Source organism: Sminthopsis crassicaudata, chromosome 2, assembly GCF_048593235.1.
Source record: "Sminthopsis crassicaudata isolate SCR6 chromosome 2, ASM4859323v1, whole genome shotgun sequence".
NCBI classification, from domain to species: Eukaryota; Metazoa; Chordata; class Mammalia; order Dasyuromorphia; family Dasyuridae; genus Sminthopsis; species Sminthopsis crassicaudata.
In genome coordinates this window covers 437,825,858-437,852,036 of record NC_133618.1, presented here as the reverse complement: position 1 = coordinate 437,852,036, position 26,179 = coordinate 437,825,858, and the positions used below count along the sequence as shown (strand labels likewise).

The following is a 26,179-nucleotide window of genomic DNA, read 5'->3' as shown; positions in this document are numbered from 1 at the left end:
TCAGATTTGAACTCAGGTCCTCCTGACTTCAGGGCTGGTGCTCTATCCACTGTACCAACTAGCTGCCCCTCTCTAATATCTTTTATTTGACTACAAAAGAGCAATTATTGCTCTAATGAGACACTCCATAAGTCAACAAATAAAAATGATCAGAAATGATAAACAGAAGTAATATAAACAAAAATAATAATATTCCACATTCACTTATTTTAAGGGTATTATAAGAACTTCACATAATTTATTTTAATGGACCTTTATAACAATCCTGTAAGATAGTGAGTATAGAGTAATAGGTTGCTCATTGGTTAAAGCACTTGGCTTGGAATAAGGAAAATGAGTTCAAATCTGGCCTTTGACATTTACTAGTTATCTACTCTATTTGCTTCAGTTTCATAAACTGAGCAGGAGAAGAAAATGGCAAATCACTCTAGTATCTTTGCTAAGAAAACCCCCAAATGGGGTCACAAATGGTCAGGAATGACTGAACAACAACAAGTAATACAAGTATTATTATGCCCATTTTCCAAAGGAAAAAAGTGAGCTTAGCTCAAAGAAGTGCCTCCCTTGCACAGTTAGAAAGTGGCACTGCTGGCATCTGAGTCCTGATTTTCTGCCACCTCGCCATTGTTTATACCACTAGATTTCTCTGCTGCCTTCATGAAGGTGACAACAAGAACACTTGGTCCTGAGATTATGCACATAAAGGCAAAAACTACCAGTTTGGAGCTGGCTATTAGAGAACAACAAAGAAGTCCAGAACAGCAGATGCTCTAAACTGAAGAAGCCGAAGAGATAGCTTGGGGATTCAATATAGTCTTTTACCTTTTCTGACATAATTCACTTCCTAAAAGACTCCAGCATCAGGTTCATTCAAGCAGTTAGTTCTCGAGGGTGTATTTCAGCATCACCTCTGCCCTGGACTATTGTAATAGCTTCCTAATTGGTCTTCTTGCCTCAAGTCTCTGTGTCTTCAATCTATCTTCCAAATAGCTACCAAAGTGCTATTTTTAAAGCCTAGGTTTGGCCAAGTCACTCTCCTCCTCACTAAACTCCAGTATGTCCCAATTACCTCTAGATTCAAATAAAGACTTCTCTGTCATTCAAAGCCCTTCACAATCTAACTCAAATCTAATTTTATTATTCATTAGTCCCCATTATGTGGTCTACAGTCCAGCTAAATAAAGCAACTTTCTGTTTCTCACTCATCATCTTCTCTCTTCTGTCTTTGTACTTTTACACAGACTACCTCCTGGAGCTGGATTGCACTCCTTTCCCTTCTCTAAACCTTAGAACCTCTAGCTTCCTTCAGGGCTTAGCCCCTATGTGGAGTCTTTACTGATCCTAGCTATTTAGGATATTTTCCTTGTGAAATTACCTTGCATGATTTTCTTTCTCTTTTTAAAAAAATTAAAAAATATTTATTTTCCCAACTATATGCAAAGAGTTTTCGACATTCACATTTGCAAAATCTTGTATTCCAAAAATTTCTCCCTCTCTTCCCTCCTTCCCCTTCACCAAGACATCAAGCAATCCAATAAAGGTTAAATATGTGGCAGTCCTCTAAATATATTTTCATATTCATCAGACTGCAAAAAAATTAAATCAAAAAGGAAAAAAAAACGAAATTACTACGCTTTGATCCACATTCAGTTTCCATAGTCCTCTCTCTGGATACAGATGGCTCTCTCCATCACAAGTCTATTGAAATTGCCTTGAATCACCTAATTATTGAAAAGAGCCATGTCCATCACCATTGATAATTCCATAATCTTGTTGTTACTGTGTACAATGTTTTCTTGGTTCTTCTCATTTCACTTAGCATATGTTCATGTGAGTCCAGACTTTTCTGAAATCAACCTTGCATGATTTTTCTATCTATCTATATCTATATCTATGATGCTTCTCTTGATAGATGTAAGTTCCTTTAGGACCAAGAGCTTTTTCACTTTGATCTTTGCATCCTCAGTGTTTAGCACTGTGCCTGACACATTTGCTAATCAGTCATTTAATTGTTTCCTACTCTTCATGATCCCATGGCCCATATTATACTGTACACGGTGTTTTCTTTGCAAAAATACTGGAATGTTTTGCATTTTCTTCTCTGATGGATTAAGGCAAACAGACGTTAAGGGTTTTGCCCAGGGTCATATAAGTTAGTAAGTGTTTAAGGCCAGATTTGAACTCAGGCCTTCTTGATATCTTATCCACTCCTAGCTGCCTCTTGCCTGCCATATATTAAGTGCTTAATAAATGCTTATTGATTGTTTGCTAAATCAGGTGTTTAATAAGTGCTTGTTGATTGTTTGCTATAAAATAAGACTTGCTTATCCAATGTCTAATTTCCACAAAAATTTTCAGGAGACAATTTACTGTCTGGATTGAGTCACCCAAGGTTCTTTGATCCTAATTGAGCATACTTCCAACTGTGCTTTGTTGCCTTGTCATAAATCCCCAAGGTGAACCTCATCCTGTGGCACAGCAGAGAATTAGTAGTCTTCATTTCAGCAAGTTGTATCCAACCACCTTAGGGGATATATGCTGATAGACTTGCCTCAGGGACATGACATACTCCTCTGCCAGGCCTGTGCCATGTGTGGGTCATACATTCCACAGATCTTGGGCTGAATCCATTATAAGTACAAATTTTTCTGCTGGGCACTTTTGGGCAGTATTATAAAGACAGAGAAAAAGTGGTTCTTTTGAGATTATAGGGTCATTGATTCTAAGTCATAAGGGCTACAGAGATTAGCTAGTTAAGAGATTCTTAAATCTGGGATACATTACAGGGGATTCATGAACTTGGATGGGAACAAATTGCATCTTTATTTTCATTACCTTCTAACTGAAATTTGGCATTTCCTCCAATTGTTTAAAAATAATTCTGAGAAGGGGGTCCATTACCAAATTTGCTTTTGGCTGCCAAACTCCTGAGTTCTGACTGAGCCAGATTAAAATGTAATTGGGAAATGTTTGACAAAATAAATATAAATACAAAACAACCTGAATAATATAAATTTGTGGTATTCATTTTTTTGAGCTTGGTACCAATGATTTACCTGACTGCCAAACAGTTCTGTGATGCAAAAAAGGTTAAGAACTATTGATCTTATCCAGCCCCTTTTAATTTTATAGATGGGCAAGAGATTAGACCCAGAGAGGTTAAATAAATTGTTTATGGTTAGACAAGTGGCTAAGTCAGGATTCAAAACCAGGAGTCTTTCTATTGCAAGCCATATTTTGGATTAACAAGTATGATGCTAAGTAAAATGGATGAGATCTCATAGAAAAGATATATACAAAAGGCTACCAGAAATTCACAGTCTTCTTCTGATTAGAACATGGTGGTAGAAAAGGAGAAAAATCAGGGAAAGTTTCATAGAGGAGGTGTCATTTCAATTGATTCCTGAAGCTTCTGTGTATTAGTGAGGGTGATGGGTGGAAAGGGAGTCAAGAATAATTACTTTACTGAGAATTTGACACTTAGAAAACCACCATGAAGCTGTTTAACTTAAGGAGAGAGTCACTTAACAGAACCAGAGAATTCCAGAGTCTAACCTGCTACTTAGTATCCCAACAAATAGTTATTCATTTTCTGCTTTCAGTAACAGAGTACTCACTACCTGACACTGCAGTGCCAAAGAGCTTTGATTGCTAGAAGCTCCCCCTTACATTAGGCTAAAATTCATCTCCCCAGAACTTCCTCTTCTTTTGGTCCTGGTGTTTCCCTTTGAGGGTTTGTCTACACACCATTCAGTTCCCTTGTCCACAATGATAAACCTCCAGATATGTGAAGATGGCTCCTTTAAGGTCTTTCTGTTCTCTGCTAAACTGAATTCACAGAATTATTTTTCATGATATCAATTCAAGTCCACTCCTCCTCTTGGTTATCTTCCTTTGGACATATTCTGAGTTCCAAATGTCCCTCCTGAAATGTGATAAGATCTGATAAAGTGGCAGAGTTCCTCTTTCTTTCCCAAGGGACAGGAATAAATATTTTGTGTCAAGTGTTTTTACAAATATTATCTCATTTTATCGTTTTTAAGTTGAAGAAACTGGGGCAAAGAGAGCTTAAATGACTTGCCTAGGATCATATAGTTAGTATATGTCTGAGACTAGATTTGAATTCAAGTCTTCTTACTTCAAGTCCATGCTTTATTCATTGCCCCACATTATGTACTTAGTGAACTCATACTTATATTACTATTATTATCATTATGTTGCCCTTTTCTAACATTATTATATTTTCACTAAATACCCAGGTGGTTGTTGTTTTGAGACTCACATGAACTGCCATTAAATTAGATCTCTTCTATTCTGTATTTGGTACCATCAGTTTTTAAAACACAGAACTTAGGGCTTTCCAGTGAAAATGACAGAAGAGTGACAGGGAGGTGTGATGGATAGAGAGCCGGCTTCAGAGTTAGTTAGCTCAGGTTCAACCTCTGACAATTACTGACTGAGTGACCCTGGCAGGTCACTTACTCCCTTACTGACTACAAGATTTGGAACAGGTCTGGATCTGTCCTGGGAGATGGACTTCCTCTCTAGGAGCTCATTTCAGTAATGAAGGCCCAGACCTGGTTTTAAAAAGCTACAAAAAGTAAAAAGAAAAAAAAACTTGGCCTGTCCATCTCTCCAGATGTGCTCCTCTCAAAACAGGGACAAGAAGACATGTAGATGTTTAATCTATATTGGATTACTTGCTGTCTAGGGGGTGGGGGATGGGGAAGAGGAGAAAAATATGGAACATAAGGTTTTTCAAGGAGGAATGTTGAAAACTATCTTTGCATGTATTTTGAAAAATAAAAGCTATTTTAAAAAAGACATGTGGAGGTGTGACTGATGTGGTCACTTTCCCTCCAGATGTTTTGAAATGGCAGATCTATGCCCTTCCCATCCCCCTTCCCTTTCTGGGTCTCAATCCCACCATCATGAAAACAACTGCTCTTACTGGGATAATGAACTCAGGCTGAAATCAAGTTGTCAATGTAGGAGCTGAGTTTCCAGTGTTAAGAAGCTCTCTGTAGTTAAGCACTGTTTGTATTTACTGAAGAAATCAGCAGCTGTCCAGAAAGCTCTGGTCCACTAAGTTCCCTCAAGATTGCTTCAGTACTACCCACACATTGAGGTGAAAAAACTCCAGAAAGAGACATAGAGAGAGAGAGACGCACACACACATACACACACACTAACTCCTTTCCTCCATTACATATACACTACACACACACATATACACCGCACACATACACTCACATTCTATATACCACATACAAACACACACACAATTCTCCATATCACATACACACATCACAACCTCCTCATATCTCATTCATATACAACATATTTATGCACATATCCTATATACTACACACATACAATACATATCATTTGCACATTACACATATATACCATAACATACAATATAATACAATGCACAATATACACACCACACATATATATCACTATATATACACCCATCCTACATAGTACACACTATTCAAAATATACCACCCATATCATATACACATATCACACACATGTATACCACACATAATCCTACGTACCATACCATGCATATCACACACCACATACATAATACCACACACTCTGCACCAAATACATTTTATACACATACCAACACACATATTACACACTACATACGTTGTACCACAATACACTACATACCATACATATATCACATATCATGCATATACCCACCAAACACATACACATATTCTACATACACCATACAATACACATATAACTATCACACACACATACACAGCTTTCACAATAGGAAAAAAGAACATTTTCCTGGTCTTTTTCTTTTAGAAATCACCATGTGTGTTATCTCCAAACAAATGCCCATGTATTTAGAGAGCATTGACTCCCATGTAAGCTTATCACTGTCTGGGTTTCAACAGGGAGTGAATTTTTATGGCCAACTTATAAACCTTTGAAAAACCATCTTAAGACCAAAAATCCTGACAGATTCTTAACTACAGCAGATGCTAAATTAAGCATGAGGGATTGGGGGTGGGGGAAAAAAGGGGGGGAAGGCCTTAAAAGAGTTAGTGGAGGTAAAATAATGTTCATTAAAAATAGAAAAACAAACAAAAAAAACCCCTTTTGTATTCAACTTCATACTCGTACATCATAATGTTCCAGTAAAAGCCATTTTCCCCTGAGATAATAAAAGAATTGAATTTTTCCTTATCGGTCATCTATTTTTCCAGCTAAAGCTATTACTCGCTCTCTGTGGTTGCTAGGCGACGAGAAATATTAATAGCGGCTTTTATTAGCTTAGCTTTAGCAGCAGAGTACCAGAATGAGAAAATGGAAAACATAAATGTGTTACATAAATCTTTCAACCTTTCAGGGTTTCTGTTAGTCTCTGTTTTCATAATGATTTATTGAAGTGATGGTTCATTTATGAGAAAAAGGAGTGTGAAATAGGAAAACGGAACATTACCCTGAAGGACTGTTTGAAAATAAATAATTATAGGAGGTGAGGAAAAGCTGTTTAAAACCATTTTTCTGAGTTTTATAAAATTTAAAAAGACATATTTCTTTCATTTACTGCCTCAGAGAAAAACACTAGCAGGGAATTTTAAATGGTGGCCACAGAATACAAAGAAACCTTCTTGCTCTGGATGTGGGTAGGCCCCATTGGGGGCCAGGTGGGGTGCAGTTATTTTTTTAAACAAAGGAGTGGATAAGAAGAGGGGCTCCAAAAATATGAGGATGCTGAAGTTTAAACTCCAGGGGATTGCAAGAGATTTGATTCATTTTGAGTTAAATAGCCTCTTATAGTTGAAGAAGCTTTGGATGGAGAGGTTGTGGAATTTGAGTTCAAATTTCATTTCTACCACAGCCTCCTTGTGTGACATTGGGCAAGTTCCTCTCTGAGCTTCAGTTTCCTTCCCCAGACAAAGAAGTGATAGACAGTGATATTCAGGGTCCTTTGCCAGTCCTATGTGAAACCCTGACTTAGCCACTTACTACCTCTGGGAGTTTGGGCAAATAATTTTTATTGAGCCTCAGTTTCTACAACTTTAAAATGATGGGATGAGACTACATGACCTCTGAGCCTCCTTTTAGTTCTAAATCAATGACTTTATAAAACTTCTTATCATAATGAGCTTCCCAGTTCCAGTTAGGGGTCTTAAAATGGTTTTAACTTCAAAAGCAGCTGTGTGGGCACCTTCTCTGCCTTTATTTTTAGGTAGAAGGTAAGGAGGAGGAATGAGGTTGGGGGGAGTCACTGCTTCCTTTTTAGGAGAGAGAATGCTAACTTAGACTCAATGGGCTTGTGACCCTGTTTGCTGCCCAGCATCCTTGTAAAAGCCACCAGCACCAAGATGCTTAAAATGCACATTTATTTCCGGCTACCTCTGCGGCAAACTGGGGAGCACAGCAGTGCTGAAGCTGCTAATAAAATCCAAACTTTAGAAATGAGAAAGTCTTTTTTAAAAAAAGGCATTGCTGGTGCACCCAATTATAATAAGAATGAGCCCAAAGTACCACCCTGGAACTCAAAGTTCACTTTGTCAGTTTTTAGGACTGGGAAGGGGAATCGAGCACAGGAAAGAAAAGGACAGGATTCCCTCTTCACTCCCATCAATGACCACAGAAAAGTCCCAACTTCAGCTCCCCATATTGGGACTAAGATCAATCATCTTGCCTTAGCCTGATGGCCTATGGTTGCAGCCAGCAGCCTTTAACAGATTCTGGCTGGGGTTCTGTCCAAAGGCATGGCCTAACCAGAGCTAATTTTTCTGTCTTTCTTGATTTGGAAAAGATAAGTCAAATGTTGATTCCTGTGTTTGCAGCTATACCAGATTCAAGGATTTGCCTCGAGGTTGCATCTAGTACCAAAGTGTTTTGAAATTAAGTGGGAAGAGGGATTGGTGGTACCAGAGAATAGCTGGTGAGAGCCCTCAAAATGTTTTACAAAGAAAGCAAAAAAGTGAACCAACCACACAAATACAAGCACATGGTGCTAGGGCCATTCTCCCCTCTCCATCCTCACTGCAGGATAGCAAGGACTGATGTGTTGGGCCAACTCCATAGAGGGTAGCTTTTTATAAAGGAAGCTAATGTCTATGGAAGTGCAGTGATTAACCTCAAAAGCAGCAAGTATTTAAACTCAAGCACTCCAGAGCTGCCCCCTCTGGCAGTCTGACAACTCATTCAGAGCATCCTGAGCTATGTCCTCTGTGTCCCCAGACTCATTCCACACATCCCTGAGTTCAGCTAGAGGTGAAGTCTATTCCTTCGGAAGCCCCTCTCAGCTTGGACATTCTGTGTTCCATGTTCTAAACTCCCTCCTGTTGACTTCTGTGTTTTCTGGTCCCTTTTAATTAATATTTTAAGGCTCATGTGCTTGGAGTCTATGATTGTAAGATTCTTCTAGCTCTGGCATTCCGTGTTCTCTGATCTAAGATGCCTCTCTCTGATACACAGCATAGTCTTGCGTTTGTAATATAGCTGGGCAAGTGAAGTGTTAATTGGGCACTCACAATAACAAAATACTTCAACCTTGGGTGCTTCAGTTCCTTCCCATTTCCCTTACTCAGAGATCCTTTAAGAAAGTCACACTGAGTCAGATCTGGAGTCTATCCATTCTATTATTCTGTCTTTGATGGGGGCCCAAGAGAGAATTCGGGCGAGAGCCCCCAATTTTCCCTTAATAATTCATTATGACAAAATTACCTCTTAATTAATTTTAACCTATTTATATTCTAGTCAGTATAATATCTTAGTATAATAGCAGTGTGGCATATGGGAAAAGCTCTGGATTGACAGTGAAAAAATCTGTTTTAGTTTTTAGTTTTGTGACCTTGAACAAGCCACATCCCTTTGAGTTCCAGCTTCCTCGTTTGTAAAACATGGGGTCTGAATTCAATTATTTCTTAGTCTCTTCTAACTGTGATGATCAATGAGTATCATTGAATAGCAATGAATAGCATAAGATTATTTCCTAACACTCCTGTAAAGCTGGGTAAACATATAACCAGTCTGCCTAACATAGAACGTATATACTTGGACATTTCCAGGCTGATACAGACTCTGTAAGTGTTTCCAGCAGGTACAGAAGGTCATTAAAATCTCCCAACTCATTTTTGAGAACTCACTAGAAAAGATGAATACAACATTGAAGATGCAAAGTCTTTAATTGGTTACTTATTCATTCAACAAACATTTACTAGGATCCTACTGTGTGAAATTTTAGCAAAATATGGTGATAGAGCACTCTTCAAATATTTTAAAATATTTAATATTTAAGCAAAAACACTTACAAACTAAATTCATTAAGAAAAAACAGAAGCCAGCACGATATAGTGTAAAGAGGATTAGAGGAAGAGGTAGGAGACTTGGGGTCAAGTTCTGATTTTATCACCAACTTGCAAGAATGCTTTGGGTGGATCTTTTGATCTCCTTTTTGGATCTTTCCATCCATAAAGTGAAAACGGAGTAGACTTGTCTAAATTAGCACCACAATGAGCTAGTGGCAGAGTTAGGACACCTCAAATTTGATAGTTCAAAATCGAGCTCAATCATTTTCCCCTGCAAACTTCTCTTCCAACCTTCCTTACTCTTGTTGAAGGCACCACTGTTTGTTCAATCATCCATGATCATGACACTAGAATCACTCCTGACTCTTCACTTTCTCTTATTTCCATTTCCATCTAATCAACTCCAAAGTCCTATTGCTTCCAACTCCATAGCAACTTGTTTTTCATCTCTTATAGTTAGTCACTGTCTTTGTCATCTCTTTCTAGGATTATTGTAATACCCTTTTAATTTATGATCTTTCAGCCTAGAGACTCCCTGTTTCAAATCTATCCTCTATGCAGCTGCCAAAATACTCTGCATAAGGCATAGATCTGTCTCCATCATTCTATCACTCAAAAACTTTCAATAACTGTCTATTGTTCCTAGATTTTAAGGCCTGGTCTTAACCAAAACCAATCTGATTCTAATTGGCACAGAAAGCCCCATTTAGTCATCATCTGGGTCCTGATTGACTCAGATTGAGTCAGAATGGCAATCACTTCTGTTTTGGCTGGAAACCCTGAGGGTCTTTCCCTCCCAGATTCATAATTTATTTAGATTTTTTTGGGGGGAGACTAGGTGAAAGAGGAGATTCTTTCCCTCAATTGCAACCTGTCCCTAATCACTGAATCTATCAGACCTATTGAAGACTTTATCTTGAAAAAGGCCAAGGTCTCCTATTGCACCCAGGGCCATCTCTGTCATCCTGATCTATATCTTGCCACTGGACCCAGAGGACTCTGGAGGGGAAAGTGATGTTGCATAACCCTCCCTCACTTAAATCCAAGTCACTTGCATATTATGGCATCATCTCCTTGATATCATGGTCCTCTTAGAGAAAAAAGGGCAAACAACTTCTGTAAGTAAAGCTTATCCACAAACTGGAATTGGTCAGTTGGAAAACTCTCTTCTTCCCTCCCTCCCTCTCTCCCTCTTTCCTTTGCTCCCTCATTGCCTTCCTCCCTTCCTTCTTCCCTCCCTTCCTCCCTCCCTCCCTCCCTCTTTCCTTTCCTCCCTCATTGCCTTCCTCCCTTCCTTCTTCCCTCCCTTCCTCCCTCCCTCCCTCTTTCTTTCTCTCCCTCATTGCTTTCCTCCCTTCCTTCTTCCCTCCCTTCCTCCCTCCCTCCCTCCCTCTTTCCTTTCCTCCCTCATTGCCTTCCTCCCTTCCTTCTTCCCTCCCTTCCTCCCTCCCTCCCTCCCTCTTTCCTTTCCTCCCTCATTGCCTTCCTCCCTTCCTTCTTCCCTCCCTTCCTCCCTTCCTCCCTCCATCCCTCTCTCCCTCTTTCCTTTCCTCCCTCATTGCCTTCCTCTCTTCCTTCTTTCTTTTCTCCTTCCCTCCCTCCCTTCCTCCCTCCCTCCCTCCCTCCCTTCCTTCCTTCCCTTTCTCTGCCTACATAGGGTAATCATACCCTTACCTACAGATATTCTTGAAAGCATTTTTTTCTTTTGTATCTCTGAATCCTCCCAAGATATCTTGGGGTTTACTGGCTAGATTTCTTTCTTAAGGAGCAGGCTTTAAACTAAAACCAATCTGATTCTAATTGGCCACCAATAGGTTCTAGGTCAAGTCCAAAACAACTAAAAATGACTTAATAACAATCTATTGCCGGGTCCTAGACTTTTTACTTCTACAAATCTTGCATATGTCCCTTTTCATCCACTCACTCAGTCACCATGGTAGCCTTCTAATTGGTCTCCCTGATTTACATTTCTCCCCACTCCAACCCGTCCTGCATGTAGCTGCTGAAGCGTTTTTCATAAAGTACAGGTCTGACGACGTTACCTCCTTATCAATAAATTCCAGCGGATCCTTATTACTTCATTGCCGAACAGGAAGTCCTGCACTTGTCATTTAAAATCCTTTACAACTCGGTTCCTTTCTAATTTTCCTGTCTCCTAACACTAGGTGGTGCAATTGAGGCAGCAAGGTTGCCAAGTGAATAGAGATCTGGAGTCAAGAAATCAAATTCAGCCTCAGACCCTTTCTAGCTATGAGACCCTGGCCAAGTCCCTTCACCGTGTTTGCCTTAGCTTCCTCTTCTGCAAAATGAACTGGACAAAGAAATGGCAGAACACGCCAGTATCCTTGCCAAGAAAACCCCAAATGGGGTCACAAAAAATCAGATCTGACTGAAGAATGTCTCAACAACAATGGTTTATTCCTCCCCACCACTGTAGGCACTAGCTGCACCTTTGCCTCCTTCCTTCCTTGACTTCCTTCAAGACACAGTTCAAATGCCAACATCTGTAGGAAGCCTTTCTTTCCCTCACTCTCCCAGTGCCTTTTCCATGAAATTATCTTCCATCTACTTTGTATACACCTTATATGCGCATAGTTATTTACATATTTTCTCCCAAACACATTCCTTGAGGGCAGGGACAAGTATTTTTTTTGACCTTTCTTTGTATCCTCAATTCTTGGCATAGTACACATAGTGAGCTCTTAATAAATTGTCAGTTGATTGACTTTCTAGCCTTTTTTCACTGATTTGTACATGGTACATTCTAGCCAATGGCTTGCTAATGGCTTAGCTAGAAAGACTAAGGGCTTACTTCCCCCCCTTACCTGCTTACAGGGTAACATCTACATCTACAATATACTCCTCCTTCAACTTATCCTCTCTGACTCCTTTAAGATTTAGCTCAGAATTGTAAATATGCGTATTGTGTATTTAAAAGATACTGTTATTCAAACTGCTTTTGACTTGCATGTCTTTCAGAAACAATAAGTAACTTTAAAAGGTTGAATTGCTAAAATCTGAATTGGGGGGGGGTCTAACTTTTGTTTTTAAGCATATGGCACAGGGTAGAAATGTAATGTTTTATTTTTCTTCCAAAAAAACACTCAACTCAAAGCTATCTCTTCCATAAAATGCTCCTGAATTATTCTCTCAAGCTTCCCTCTCTCTTTTTTTTTCAGATTAACTTGCATTATACTTTTTTATCTTTTCCCCATAATGTGAGAGCTCCTCAAATGAATATGACAGCATGTTCCATACCCACAGTCCCCCACTTAGGCTGCTGGTTATTTTTGCTGAACTCCTTTTCCTTCCCAACCCCCATCATTCCTTTCTTTTTTCCTCTTTGTTATAAGAGATGACTCACTGTGGTGGGGAACAGGAGCGGGTATATTTGGAAGGTAAGAACAAAAGATATCAATAAACATATATTATACGTACATATACATTTTTAAATGTAAAAACTTTGAGTACAGGAATTATTTCATCTTTATCTTTGTTTTTCCAGTGCCTAGCACAGTGTTTGGCACATAACAGATATTTACTAGTTTTTACTAAATTAAATCAGTTCTCTTCCATCTATTTCTATAATTCTATGACTTCTTGAAATGAGTTCTGAAAACTGATGAGGTCTTAGTTTGCAGGGGGAGTGAGTGATGTAAGGGGCTCTGGCATACTGGAAACTAAGGAAGAGAAGCTTCCCAGCAGGGAATAGTAAGAGCCAAATTTGTGGATTAGGTAAATGGTCCTCAAGATGAAATCAGATTTAAGCCTCTGTGCAAAGCCTGAGGGGCTTCGGCAGAGATGCTGCTCTGTGATTGCTTAACTGGGCATCTTTTTTATGTCATCAGACAGAATTCTGGCCATCAACATTTGAGCCTGGAAGATATTTCACATTAATTACTGGTTCAGTTCTTTCCTGATTGTACAAAATCACAGTATCCCCTGTATCTCCAAGTTGGAAGGGACATTGGCAATATTTTTTTGTTTTTATTTCTACCTCATCTACCTCATCTTCATTCCCAAATATATCCTTTATCACTCTGGTACCCACAGAATCCTCCCCTGGAACCAAGAACAACAACAACAACAACAAAAAAAGAATGAGAAAGGGGGGCAGGGAAACACTTCAGCAAAATGAGCCACACAAAATCATCTGAATTTGAGGCTGGATTGTGTTGATAAATGTTTAATAACTGTCTCCCTGGGAGGAAAAATATACTCATGACACACTTTTAAATTTAATCTGCATTATTAACACTTTTCAATAAAGCAATAAATCAAGCCCTAATTTGTAGTGTTTGCCTATTTTCAAGGTGTAAATGTTCAATGAAAATTTAAAACCCCCCCCATGTGTTTTTCTCTGTCTCTATTTCTATCTCTCTGTCTTTTTCTCTCTCTTGTATGAACTGGTTCCAGAACAAACCTGGTATGGAATGCCTGGTACCATAATCCTCCACTGTAAAAAAAGGAGGAAGATTTAAGGAGTCATCCAAGCACGCTAGATAGTCCACTCTCCCTCTCCTTTCAGCTGAGATCAAGAAAGATGAAGAATCTCTATAATTGGAGTCTTCTACTGTCAGCTGTCCCACTCTCACCCTCATCCCAGACCCCTATTTCCTAGAATCCAAGTGGTAACAGTATCAGGGAAGAGGAAATAAGGAGCTCTTCCATTCAGTCTTTGAGCTTGACACATGAAGCCATTCCTTGCCAGCAATGCCAAATAATTTCATATGGAGACAGAAAACCAACTAGGATTTTTTTGTGCTTATTTCTTGGCCCCCTTCTTCCCCAAGAGGATCCTGATATGATCACAGACTTAGAGCTAGAAGACACCTTTCTCTTAAAGGCTATCTTGTCCAACTTTATCATTTTATAGATGAAGGAACTGAGGAACCAATGCATGGAATGACATGGAATGATTTTTTTTTGACCTTTCTTTGTATCCTCAATTCTTAGCATAGTACACATAGTGAGCTCTTAATAAATTGTCTGTTGATTGATTTTCTAGCCTTTTTTCACTGATTTGTACATGGTACATTCTAGCCAATGGCTTACTTAATGGCTTAGCTAGAAGGGCTAGTAAGTAGTGGGATTTTAACTTGATTCCTTTGAGTCAAAAGCTCAGCTCTTCCCCAGAGAATGCCTTAACTCTTGCAACCTCAACAATTGATCTCCACCTCATTTCTTTGGGCTGGGGCTAGACCAGAGAGTAATCAAGATTGCCCAGAATTCTAATCCTGGATTAATAAATTCCTGCTGGACAGCTCCATTTTTGTGTTCCATAGGCAACTCAAACCTAAACTTCAAAATAGAACATATTGTTTCTCCTTTCCCCTCCCTGCCAAGTCCATCCCTCTGCTAGCCAGCCTCCCTCACCTTTGTTGAAGGCAAGCACCACCATCCTTCCAGTCATCGAGATTTGTAACCCTGACTTTTCCTTCTCCCTCACCCTCCACGCCCTGTCAGTTGCCGAATCTTGTGGATTCTGCCTCTGCATCTTTCATCCTCAATTCCTCCTCTTTACTTACTCATGGCCACCACCATAGTTTAGCTCCTTCTCATTTTTTCCTGGACTAATTTCTCTAAATACCTGCCAAGTTCTTCAAATACATATAAGTTTGATAACGTCACTCCCCAGTTCAAGAATTATCAATGGCTTCCTTTTACTTCTAAGATGAAAAAGAAACTCCCGTTTGGTTTTTCAATCCCTTCACACTGTGGTTGTAACTTATCTTTATAGGCTTATCACAAATTACTCTCCTTTATGAACTCTGCTTTCTAGCCAAACTTGGCCATTCCCCAATATTATATCTCATTTCTTTCCTCAGGCTGGTAGCCTCTGCTTGGGATGCTCACCTTTCTAGTTTCTAGTTTCTAGCTTAGATTCCACTTCCTCCTTCCCACATTATGCCTCTCTTGATTTCCTCCCTCACCCTATCAGTGTTCTCCTTTCCCAAATCATTTTGTGTAGAACATTTTATATTTAATTTTTATTAATAGAGTTTTTTTTATATCTAATTACTTTTGAGCATGTAGTATTCCTTAAGGGAATGTAAGCTCCTTGAGGGCAGAGGTCTAGTTTTTAGTTTTTGCATTTCTGGTCCCTAGCACAGTACCTTGCACATTAATAAATACTTGCTGAATGAAAAATAAAAATTCACATTTCTATAATAATTTAAGATTATTCAAATAGTTTTCTTCCTGATAGTACACTTGAGGTAAACAGGCTTAATATTAGCTGCTTGCCTAACATGGTACAGCTGGTAAGAGGTAGAATCTGGGTCTTCTGACCAGTGCTCTTTCTAGTATACCGTAACTCTTTCAGATGTCCTTTCTCTGACTCCCTCCACGGGGAAAACCAGACCCTACTGCATGTGCCTACCTCATAGCTCTTCCCAAGGGCACCTGAAAATCCAATTGTCTTCTTTTTTATCTAGGTGGCAAAGTAGATGGAGCACTGAATCAGAATAAGGAAGATGAGTTCAAATATTGCTTTCAGACTCTTATAAGCCTTCTGCATCCACTCCAGAAAAGTCACTTAACCACCTCCAACCTTAAGTTCCTGATCTATAAGATGGCTAAAAAAAGTATCTCCCTTCCAGAGTTGTTGTAAGGATAAAATGGGATAAAATATGTAAAATATGTAAAGTGGGATAATATATAGTAAAATATGTAAAAAATTCTTAAGGTGCCATATAAATGTTAACTGTCCTTATTGAAATTGTTGTTCAGAAAAAAAAGGTTAGATTGCCTCTTTCATCCCTACTAGCCTCCTCTCCCCCATTTTCTTAAGAATCTGAACAGCTTGTGAGGTAGGGATGGCCTGGGCTCAGTATGAAACCTGACTGTGGGGAAGGGGTCTTTAGAGACCCTCTGCCTCTTCTCATTACTCTCCTCATCCCTACCCCCACCCTTTTCCTTATTCTAAGGTGCCCGGGCCTCTCCTTGGTCAGGGAATGCCCCACATTGCCATCCTATTCTTTCCTCTCACCCATATTCAACCTTTCTAAGTGCCTTTGGGTGAAACAGGGGCTAATGGGTTATCAATCTGCTCTTCTATTCTCATCAACTCTCACAGCTTCAAATATTGCTTCTATGCAGATGCCTCCCAAACCTATAACAAGTTCCATAAAATAGAACTATTTTTATTCCTGCATATTTGTACTCTTTCAATAAAGCCTGAAATAGAAAATATAAATGATCATTATAGATTCCATTTATATGGGACACTCTATCTATATATATATATACACATCTCTTCAGGCCTCCCTTTCCTTCTGAATTCTGGTCTTAGATTTCTAATTGCTTGCTGTATATACATAAAGTCAGAGATTTAGAGAAGAGGACCTTTAAGGTCGTCTCATCCAACTTTATTTTTCAGTTGAAGAAATTGAGACCTAAAGAGAGGTTGGAATAATTTGTCCAGGGCCATTGTGTAGGAGATTGAGCACTAGACTAAAAATCACAAGGATCGGAGTTCAAATTCTGCCTTAAATGTTAACCTCTATGATCCTGGGCAAGTCATTTGCCCTCTCAGTTTCATTGGTAACATGAGGAGGAGATAACTTCAAAGATTCCTTTTAGTTCTAAATCCCCAAGTCTATGTAGTGAGGCTTTGAATCTGAGTTTTTTGACTTAGAATCTGGTACCATGTCAGTCTCCTCTGCCAGACTGAGCATGTCTAAAAATGACCTCATCACTTGGGGTAGAATAGCACAGTGTAAAGAGTGATGGTTTATCTGGTCCAAAGGATCTGGGTTCAAATTCCACCTTTAAAGCTTCTTATCTGTGTGGCAAGTGCCTCAATTTCCTCATCTGTCAAATGAGGCAGTTGGATTAAATGGCTTCTAGGGCCTATCCAGCTCTGGATCTGAGATGCCAAACACACATAGTGAGATGGAAGGAATGCTGCATGTGGTGCCAAAAGCCTGGGGGGGGGGGCAAAAGCTGGCTCTGTTGCTCCTGATTTGGGCAATGCTGGGCAAGTCGCTTCATTTATTTTTAAAGTGAGGTGGTTAGAGTGGATGTCTCTCTTTCAGACCCAAATTTATGACCGATGAAGTCTGAACATGTCACTCCTCTGTTCAAAGACTTGGATGAATCTCTGCCACAATTAAAATATACGCCCCAAGCCTCTGAGTCTGGCACCCGATGTCCTCCACAATCTGGGGCAGCCCATTTACTGCAGTCCTAGCTTATGCTACTCTCTTTCACGCTCCCAATCAGCAAGCAAATGGATAGTGGGCTCCAGAACCCCACATCTGCCTCTGCCATTCTCTCTGCTTAACATGGCCTCCCTCTGTCCCATCCCACACCCCATTTCTGCCTGTGGATTCAGTCGTTTTAGCCATGTCCAGCTCTTTGTGAACCCATTTGGGTTCTGCTTGGCTGACATTTATTTCTCCAGATCACAGATGAGGAAACTAGGTAGACAGGGCAGGTGACTTACTCAGGGTCACACAGCTAGGAAGTGTCTGAGGCTCAGGAAGAGGAGTCTTGCTGACTGCAAGTCCAGTGCTCTATGCCCTGTACCACCGAGCTGCCCAGGTTAGATGATACTAAAAGTATTACCAATCCCACTTCATAGATGAGGAAACTGAGGGCTAAAATATCTTATTCCTGGCCATACAGTGTGATTTGAACCCAAGCCTTCCTGATGCTGTCCAGAACTACAGAGCCACCATACTTTATTGATTATCTAGAAGCAGGCTCAGGGGATGGTTTTTCAGAGCTCCCATGACTCAGATAACTCTGATTTAAAATAGATCTCTCATTTCCTTAAGTTACCTGGGAGATTGAGGAGATAAAGCTTGTAGTGATGAGTCTTTTTTGTTTTTTGTTTCCCTTCTCCTTCCTTCCCTTTGGGCTTTGCTTTCACTTCTGGGCTTCATTTCCAAGCCTGAAGTCCTAATAGGGGGATTCTTTGGGAAAGACACAGACCCCAGATCTCTATTCCATGGCCCTCAAACTGCCAGTACCTTCTCTTCAGGGGCTTCTCCTTGATTTATGACTGGGAGGCTACATTTGCAAAACACGATCATAAAATACCAAAGAGCATTTCCCAAGGACTCCTCCAAAATAAATTATTTCAGACATAACAGAAGCTGCTTAATAAATTCCACTCTTCTTGTTTCTTTGGGTATTTTAGAAACTGATTTATAAGTGCAATATCTCCTCTCAAAATGAGACAATCAACACAGGATAAAATTATCGAGTTATGAAAATAGGGGTCAGAATGAGGTGCAGTGCTTTAAATTAAACCAGAAAAAATATCTTTCGCACCAAATTGACTCTTTTTGTCTTGGAAATGAATGTTTAATCAGCTAAGAAGCTCAAACCCTGAGAGAAGCCTTAAGAATATTTAATTTAGTAAAAAGGGCCCATTTCCAACTGCTTTCCAATGAGATCTCTTAAAAAATAGAAAATCTGGACTTCTGCTTTCTCCCAAAAGGTTGAATAAACATGGGTTGGGGTGGAAAAGGACTGTTCTCATCCGCAGGAACAGGATGAAAGGTCATGGCGATAAGGAGTGAATGAAAAATTATTTAGTAAGTGTAAATGATGCGCCAAGACCTGTGCTAATTATACAGGAGAGACAGTCCCTTGTTTTAATGATTTGGATTGTTCCCCCCAGCAGCCTCTACTTTAGAAGACTTAAACAATCATTTCTCTGTCTCTGTCTCTTGTCTCTCTCCTCCCCTCCCTCTGTTTGTCTGTCTCTGTCTCTCTCCCTCTCACTCCTCCTTTCCCTTTCCTCCCTCCAGCTTTGGAGTGACCCTTGCTAAGTCAGCTCTGGGCCACTGCTTTGGCCAAGGCATCACTAACTGCCCTAACACCAGCTGTCTGGGTTTCTTCCCCTCCATTTGGAGAACTGGGAGATGCTCTATGCTCCTCCTAATGCCTTCCTTTATAGTGAGTAGAAACTGGACTTTTGGGCTCTGTAGACTCTGTTAGAATAGCATTTGAATCTAGGTCTTCCTGGTGCTGTCCAGAATTATAGAGCCACCATACGCTGCTGACTACTAGAAGCCAGTTCATGGGATGGCTTTACATGGCTCACAAGACTCAGATAACTCGATTTAAAATAGATCTCTCATTTCCCTAAATTACCTGGGAGACTGAGAAAAGAGAACTGGCAGTGATGAGTCATTTTTTGTTTTTTGCTTTCCCCTTCTTTTCCTCCCTTTACGCTTTGCCTCCATTTTGGGGCTGTCATGTATGGTTTCAATTCCACAGAACAAGATACACTAGCACCTGTTCTCCTGTCCCCTCCTTCGGGTCTCCCTTTGTATATTGACTCCTTTAGAATGTAAGCTCCTTGAGAGATGGGCTGTCTTTATGTTAATTATATCTCTAGAACTTAATGTAGTACTTCACACATATTAATAAATATTTATTAGATAGGATTTAACATAAGCATCCAGAAAAATGTAAGCTCTTTAGTTGAATGTTATTTTTGAATCTTTATCCTCAGTACTCATAACACAGTAGGCACACAGTAGGTACTTAACAAATATTTATTGGATTAGATCTATCATTAGTCTGCACTCCCAAAAGAATGTAAATTTTTTAGTTGAATGTGTCATTTTCGAACCTCTATTCTTAGTATCTATGTTAGTACCTGGCATATAGTAGGTGCTTAATAAATATTTATTGGATTGGATTTGACATTAGCATGCACTCCCAGAAGAATAAAAGCTTTTTAGTTGAAAGATCAACTTCATATCTGTATCTCTAGTACCTAGCATAGTGCCAGGGACATAGGAGGTGTTTAATAAAAGATGTTTAATAAAACTTCTAGAATGAGCTAATGAATCCTGGATGAGGAAGTGGGATCAGAGACAGAAAGGCAGGCCTGGTGTTGATATTATTGGAAGAGAGCTGTCCGCAGCAGGGACCACAATCACCAGAGATGGTTAGCATCAGGCCTGTTATGTGTATTTCTCCCACCTCCTATTGAGCTCTCCAGGAATAGGAACTGCGTCAATCTTTGCATTCCCAGCCCCAACTAACGTGCCATGCATATGGTACATGAGGAGAATTCTAGATGTAGAGTCAGGGGATCTGGCTTCAAATCCTACCTCGGCTTTTTACTACCTATATGACTTTGGAAGAATCACTGAGCCTTTTCAGACCTAATTTTTCTCATCTTTAAAATGAGAGGGTTGGGCCAGATGGATTCTGAAGCCCATTCCAGAGCTAAATCTACAAATTATGAATAGGGTAGGTACTTAATAAATGTTTATGGAATTGAATTTCACCATTACAAAAAAGGTTTTATGATATTCCTGCATTCTGTGGCTTGGACTAATATAAATTTCTAAATTTTACCTTTTAATAACAGCTGCAACCACAATTTATATTTGCAGAGTGGCTTTAATATTTTTTATTTTTATTTTTAAATAATTACTTAATATTTGCAAAGTAATTTCTTCACTGCAGCCTCATGATGTAGGAAGTGCGCTGTACAGATGAGAAAGCTGAGTCTCTGACAAGAAGATGACTCGCTTTCGATCTCACAACTACTAAGTGTCCTCACCCCAAGCCCAGTGCTCCATCATCACCCTGTTTGGGTATGTTCTTCCTCTGCATCCTTTCACATCATGCTGTTCATACCTCTCTGACATTTTCCTTCAATCTCATTTTGTAGACCTGTATCCTATTCTTCTTATTTATGTCCTACTTTCCCTACCAGGCTGTAATCCTTGGAGGGCAGGGGCTGTATCTCCTTTGCCCTTCACCCCCACCTAAAGATTATGCTTTACTTTTACCTCTCTCTGTATCTCTCTGCCCCCTGCTTACCTCCACACTCTTGCCCTTTCCCTGAATGTTATGCAACAAAAGTACAAGTAAGCCAATTGCTCTTCCCCATTTTAGCTCTACATTCTGACCTGATACCCGTACCTGATCTGACACCATCTTCCCTGGGCAATATTATTGTGCAGGTATTTCATTCCATAGAAACAGAAAATAAAATAGGTCAAACCTTACTTATTTCCACTATTGGATTATGGGATTGGGAAGGCCAGTCTGAATTAATGAAAAGCTGGATTCAGTTTTATTTCTTTCAGACACTACCGAAATAGGCCAAGAAATTGTTGTCCTCTGGGCATATCCCTGAAGGAATAGAGAAGAGCAACTTATAATGAGCTCGTGGACCATAGGTGTTTGGAAAGGCAGGGGATTTCATGGATGTGAGCACCCCTTCTGGAGACACAGATCACAAATCTATCACACCTTACAACATAGTATGGTCAATAGCTTCATCAGTTAGCATAGAAAAAATGTTTATCTGTTGGGCAAGTTTCTGGTGATGAGTCTCTGAATTCAGTTAGTCTGGGTCCTCAGACCATTTATAGGCTTTTGGCTTGGTAGGATGGGACAGAGCTTGCTCTCCCCAGGCAGGAGGGCCATTTCTATGCCTTGACAAGGATCAGAAGAGGTCCTTAGGGAAGGAGAATATCCATCTATCTACAGATGGACACACACATTTATAGAGCTATACATGTATGAGTGTATACATACGTATTTGAGTATGAACAACAACAGTTCCATCTTTTTCAATTTCAATCTGAGTCTCAATGACACTATTTGTAGTTTTCTTGGCAAAAATTCTGGAGTGGTTTGTCATTTCCTTCTCTAGCTCACTTTGTAGATGAGGAAACTGAGGTAAACAGGGTTAAATGACTTGCCAAGATGAATCTTCCTGGCTCTAGCTCTGGCATTTTATCCACTGCTCCACCTAGCTGTCCTAATTGCTTACTGGAAACCACTATCTGGATTTTCCGTGGGTGATTCAAACTTGTGATGTCTAAAACAATCCATTACCTTTCTCCTTAAACACATCTACTCTTCTAATTTCTCTATTGCCATTAAGAGTCATGCTGCCATCCTTCTAATCATGCACTTGTGCAACTTCAGAATCATTCTCCTTTCTCTCCCTGGGCTCGCATAACCAATTGTTTACCAAGTTTTGTCATTTCTTCCTCCACTATATCTCTGCCACTTATCCCCTTTTCTCTACTTGGCCATTTCCTAGTTTAATATCTCACTTCTCATCTGAACAACTGCAATAGTCTCCTCATGAGACTCCCAGCCTTCAAGTGGCTTTCCCCTTTCCCCCCCTCCAATTTACCCCCTGAACAGTTGCCAAAATAATCTTCCTAAAGAACAGACTTGACCAAGTCATCCCCCTGCTCTACAATTTCCAGTGACTCCTTATTGCCTCTAAGATGAAATACCACTTACTCAACTTGATAATTAAAATTGCTAGTTCCAATTTTTGTTTCCAGACTTACTTTTGCAATAATCCTCCTATAATTTTTGGCCAGAATAACCTTAAACTTAGCCCTTCATCTTCATTGGAGTCTCATGTATGGAATGTTTTCATGCCCATTCACCTCTTAGAGTCCTTAGCTTTCCTCTGAGTTCAGCTCAGTTGCCACCTCCAACAGGAAGCCTTCCTTAATCCCCCTTGATATAATCACTCTATCCCTTCTCAAATGATCTCTTATTTCCTTATTTGTTCATATCACCTAGGATCATGATCTCTGTAATTTTTTTACCCCCCAGTGCCTAGTCCAGCTTAAGAAATGATCATTGAATCATCCATTTATTTAATTCATCTCATTTCATGACCAATAGTAATGAGAACAACAGCAAAAGAATCATTATTTTCAGTGAAATATCTCAATTCAGACTGGTGGAGGTAAGAGAAAAGGTTACTTACTGTGGGTAGTTGACTTGAAAGGAGGTGCCCATCTTGAGTCAACATGTTAGACACCATGATGGCAGGCAGGTCCATGTTTTGATAGGAATATGTTGGTATCAGGCTGTTTGGAGGGAGGCTGTGGCAGAGTGAATGATAGCCGGTCTCGTGGTCCACCAGGTGAAGAAGGGAGGGGTCTGGGAGATTAGGAGGAGTTATAGGAGGGATTTCATAGTCTTCATTATTCTCACTTTGACCATTATAAGTCTAAAATATCAAAAGGATATTTTCTTAATGTATCACTTCTTTGCCACACAGAATCACAAAACAGCATATACAACAGAGACCCTTTGTCAGACCCTTCATAAACGAATCCCTTAAGGCAATTTCTATAATACTATAATAATTCTATAACAAATAACATAATGGCCACTCCCAAGGATTGCCAATGTCATTGGGCCAAACTTTTTTCTCCAGAAGTTCTTCTAGTAATCTAATGAGCCTAAGTTTATTTTGCTAACCAGGACATCATATAGTAACACTAGAGAGCTAGAGGAAGATAGGCAGAGTCCTTACTTACCACAGTTCTATCTCCATTCCCAGTCCCAACCCAGCCTCAGTCCTGTCTCATTATCCCTCTCAGCCTTATTTTTCTGCTTGGTTGTTACTCAAAGTCAAAATGTACTACATAAATCTTAGTGTAAATAAATTCAGCTCCCTGGAGAGCCCTAAGGCTAGAGTTTTCTCCCAGGTATCTCAACATCTATATTGCTTAAAATTCAAGCATCTTGCTGAAGTCCAGCAAGTACAGACCAACCTGTTTGGTACCCAATTCAATGTCTGCTTAAAAAAATTGGTGGCTGAGATATTCATTAGGGACTATGAGAAATAGCTTTGTGGAGTGGAGCACTATTTAGATGTAGTGGCTGATCTAAATCTAGAAAGAAATACAGATGTATACCCCCAAAATGGCCAAGTGTGACAGCCTTGATATACTTTTTACTCCTTTTTTTTCTCCTCAGAAATATTAGAGACCCACCTTCTAAACCTTAATATTCTTTTGATGTGTTAAAAACTTTCAATGAATTTAACCTACACAAAAATAATAGCACATACATTAGATTAAATAGCATTTATGAAGTATCGGCTATGTACTATGAGCTACTTGTAAATATTATTTCATTTTATTATTTCATGACAATAATCTTGAAATAAATACTATTGTTATCTTTATTTTACAGTTTAGGAAATTGAGACAGAAATTAAATGACTTGTCCAGAGTCACACCCAGCTAGTAAATGTTTGAGGTCAGGTCTTCTTGACTTCAGGCTCAGAGCTTTATCTACTGACTCCCCTAGATGCTTATAAAGATTAAGCTTTGCAATGCACTTTATATGTATTATATCATTTGATTTAACTAGCAATAATAATACAATAGTAATCTCTGTCATTGTGGGAGAAGTTTTATTGTTCACTGTTGAAATGGTCTCATATGATGATGGGTGTATGATGGGTGAATTTTGTAGGTTTTAGAGGGGAGGTGGGTGGGGTGGAAAGATTTGAATTTGGGAGTTAGGAGCCTAGGGAGTTAGGTCACACTTGCTATGGGACCCTGAGAAAGTCATTGCAGAGGCTCTTCAATGGGCCTCTGCAAAGTGAGGAGGTTAGCCACAATGATCTCTAAGGTCTCTTCCTCCTCTGATAGTCTAAGATTTTATGAGGTCTTGGAGAGGGAAATGGAGACGAGGACCTCCTGCCTCAGGATTATCCCACAGAGCCAGTTCCCTTCCCTGGAAACAGAACAGCTGTGGAAGTTAACACAGGCAGCCTTTGTCCCTTGGAAACAAGAGGTTCTTATTTTTGAATGTTAAGTTTTGTTCTTAGAAGTTCTGCTTTATCTGTATGAGCTCATGTAAATTTTAATGAACGTTTTCAAAAATCACCTGAAATCACGGTTGGATTTAGATGTTGTGCATGTCTTAGAGATAGAAAGAAATACAGTTGTATGCAAAATATATATATATATATATATATATATATATATATATATATATATATATAGCCATGTATGACAGCCTTGATTAATCCAGCTTCCTCGGATCCAGTGAAAGCATTATCCTTTTTTTACTTGCATCTAAAAGAATCAGTCTATTTAACATGGATTCTGAAAGTCACTCTACAATTGCCTAGATTTCCAAAATATTTTTAATACCTCCCTCCCCCTCCCGTCCCCTTTGGATTCCAGGTGTGTTTGTGTGCAGAGTATAAGTTCCTTGAAGGTAGGACTGATCGATCTTTGGTTTTGTATTCCAGCAACTGATGAACATAGTGGGTGCTTCATAAATGCCTGCTGCATTTACTGGTGTGGGAATGCTATTGGAGAGGGCAAGATTTGCCAGTTCCTGGGAGGCTTTTAGGGACTCTCATTTCCAACTGGGTGTGTGTGTGTGTATAAGGGGTGGGAATGTCTTGTGGTCTCCTTGGGTTCCCTGATTTTACTCAAATAGGACAACAGCAGCTCAGATCTCACTTTCAACCAGCAGAAGTTATATGTTTTAAGAAAAGAATTGGTTTCATTTCTTGTGTTTGTATCCCAAAATCATGGCTCTGTGAGGGCATCAAGTATATTAATTTTTTTCTTTTGTATCGCCAATACTCAGAATGGTTTCTGGCACACAGTAGATGCTTAATAAATATTTGTTCCATTGAACTGAACATCAAGAGTGTAGTGTACATTCCAATAACCTATCGCTTTTCCCTGGCTCAGGGATTGTTTCCTGAGGCTCAAGCCTTCGCCTTAATTTTTTTTTAATTTAACTGTAAACAGGGCAGAGGGCTAAATGAATGCCCACCAGACCTTCCTTCCCTCTCTTCTTTCCCCCTCCAGGGATCTGGTAACACTTTTCATTTTGGAGATGGGGACTTAGAAAAGGTCTGTGGATCCTTTCCCAGATATTTAAGAGGATTTCAGAACATGGCATGGAGATGGATTTGAATAAATCAGCCTCCTCAAGCTCATTCCTCCAAGTGGTTTATTTTTATATCAGGTCTACAAGCAAGTGGCTTTGCACTGCTTAATGAAATTATGTAAAACCTCATTAGTTTCCTGAAGCTCTCATGGAGGAGGGCAGGGTCCTGTAGAGGTATTCCTATATTTCTTTCCCTGCCCTGG

General features: G+C 39.6%; 1 protein-coding gene across 5 annotated transcripts in view; it reads right to left on the bottom strand.

Annotated features, from left to right (window-relative positions):
• The window catches only part of TOX2 (TOX high mobility group box family member 2), a 307,223-nt gene that overhangs the window by 80,087 nt on the left and 200,957 nt on the right, over positions 1–26,179 (bottom strand). For all 5 annotated transcript variants that reach the window (XM_074292384.1, XM_074292387.1, XM_074292386.1 and 2 more), the window contains one exon: positions 23,029–23,274. In XM_074292384.1, coding sequence (XP_074148485.1) covers positions 23,029–23,274 — 246 coding nt within the window. The remainder of the gene's footprint in view (positions 1–23,028; positions 23,275–26,179) is intronic.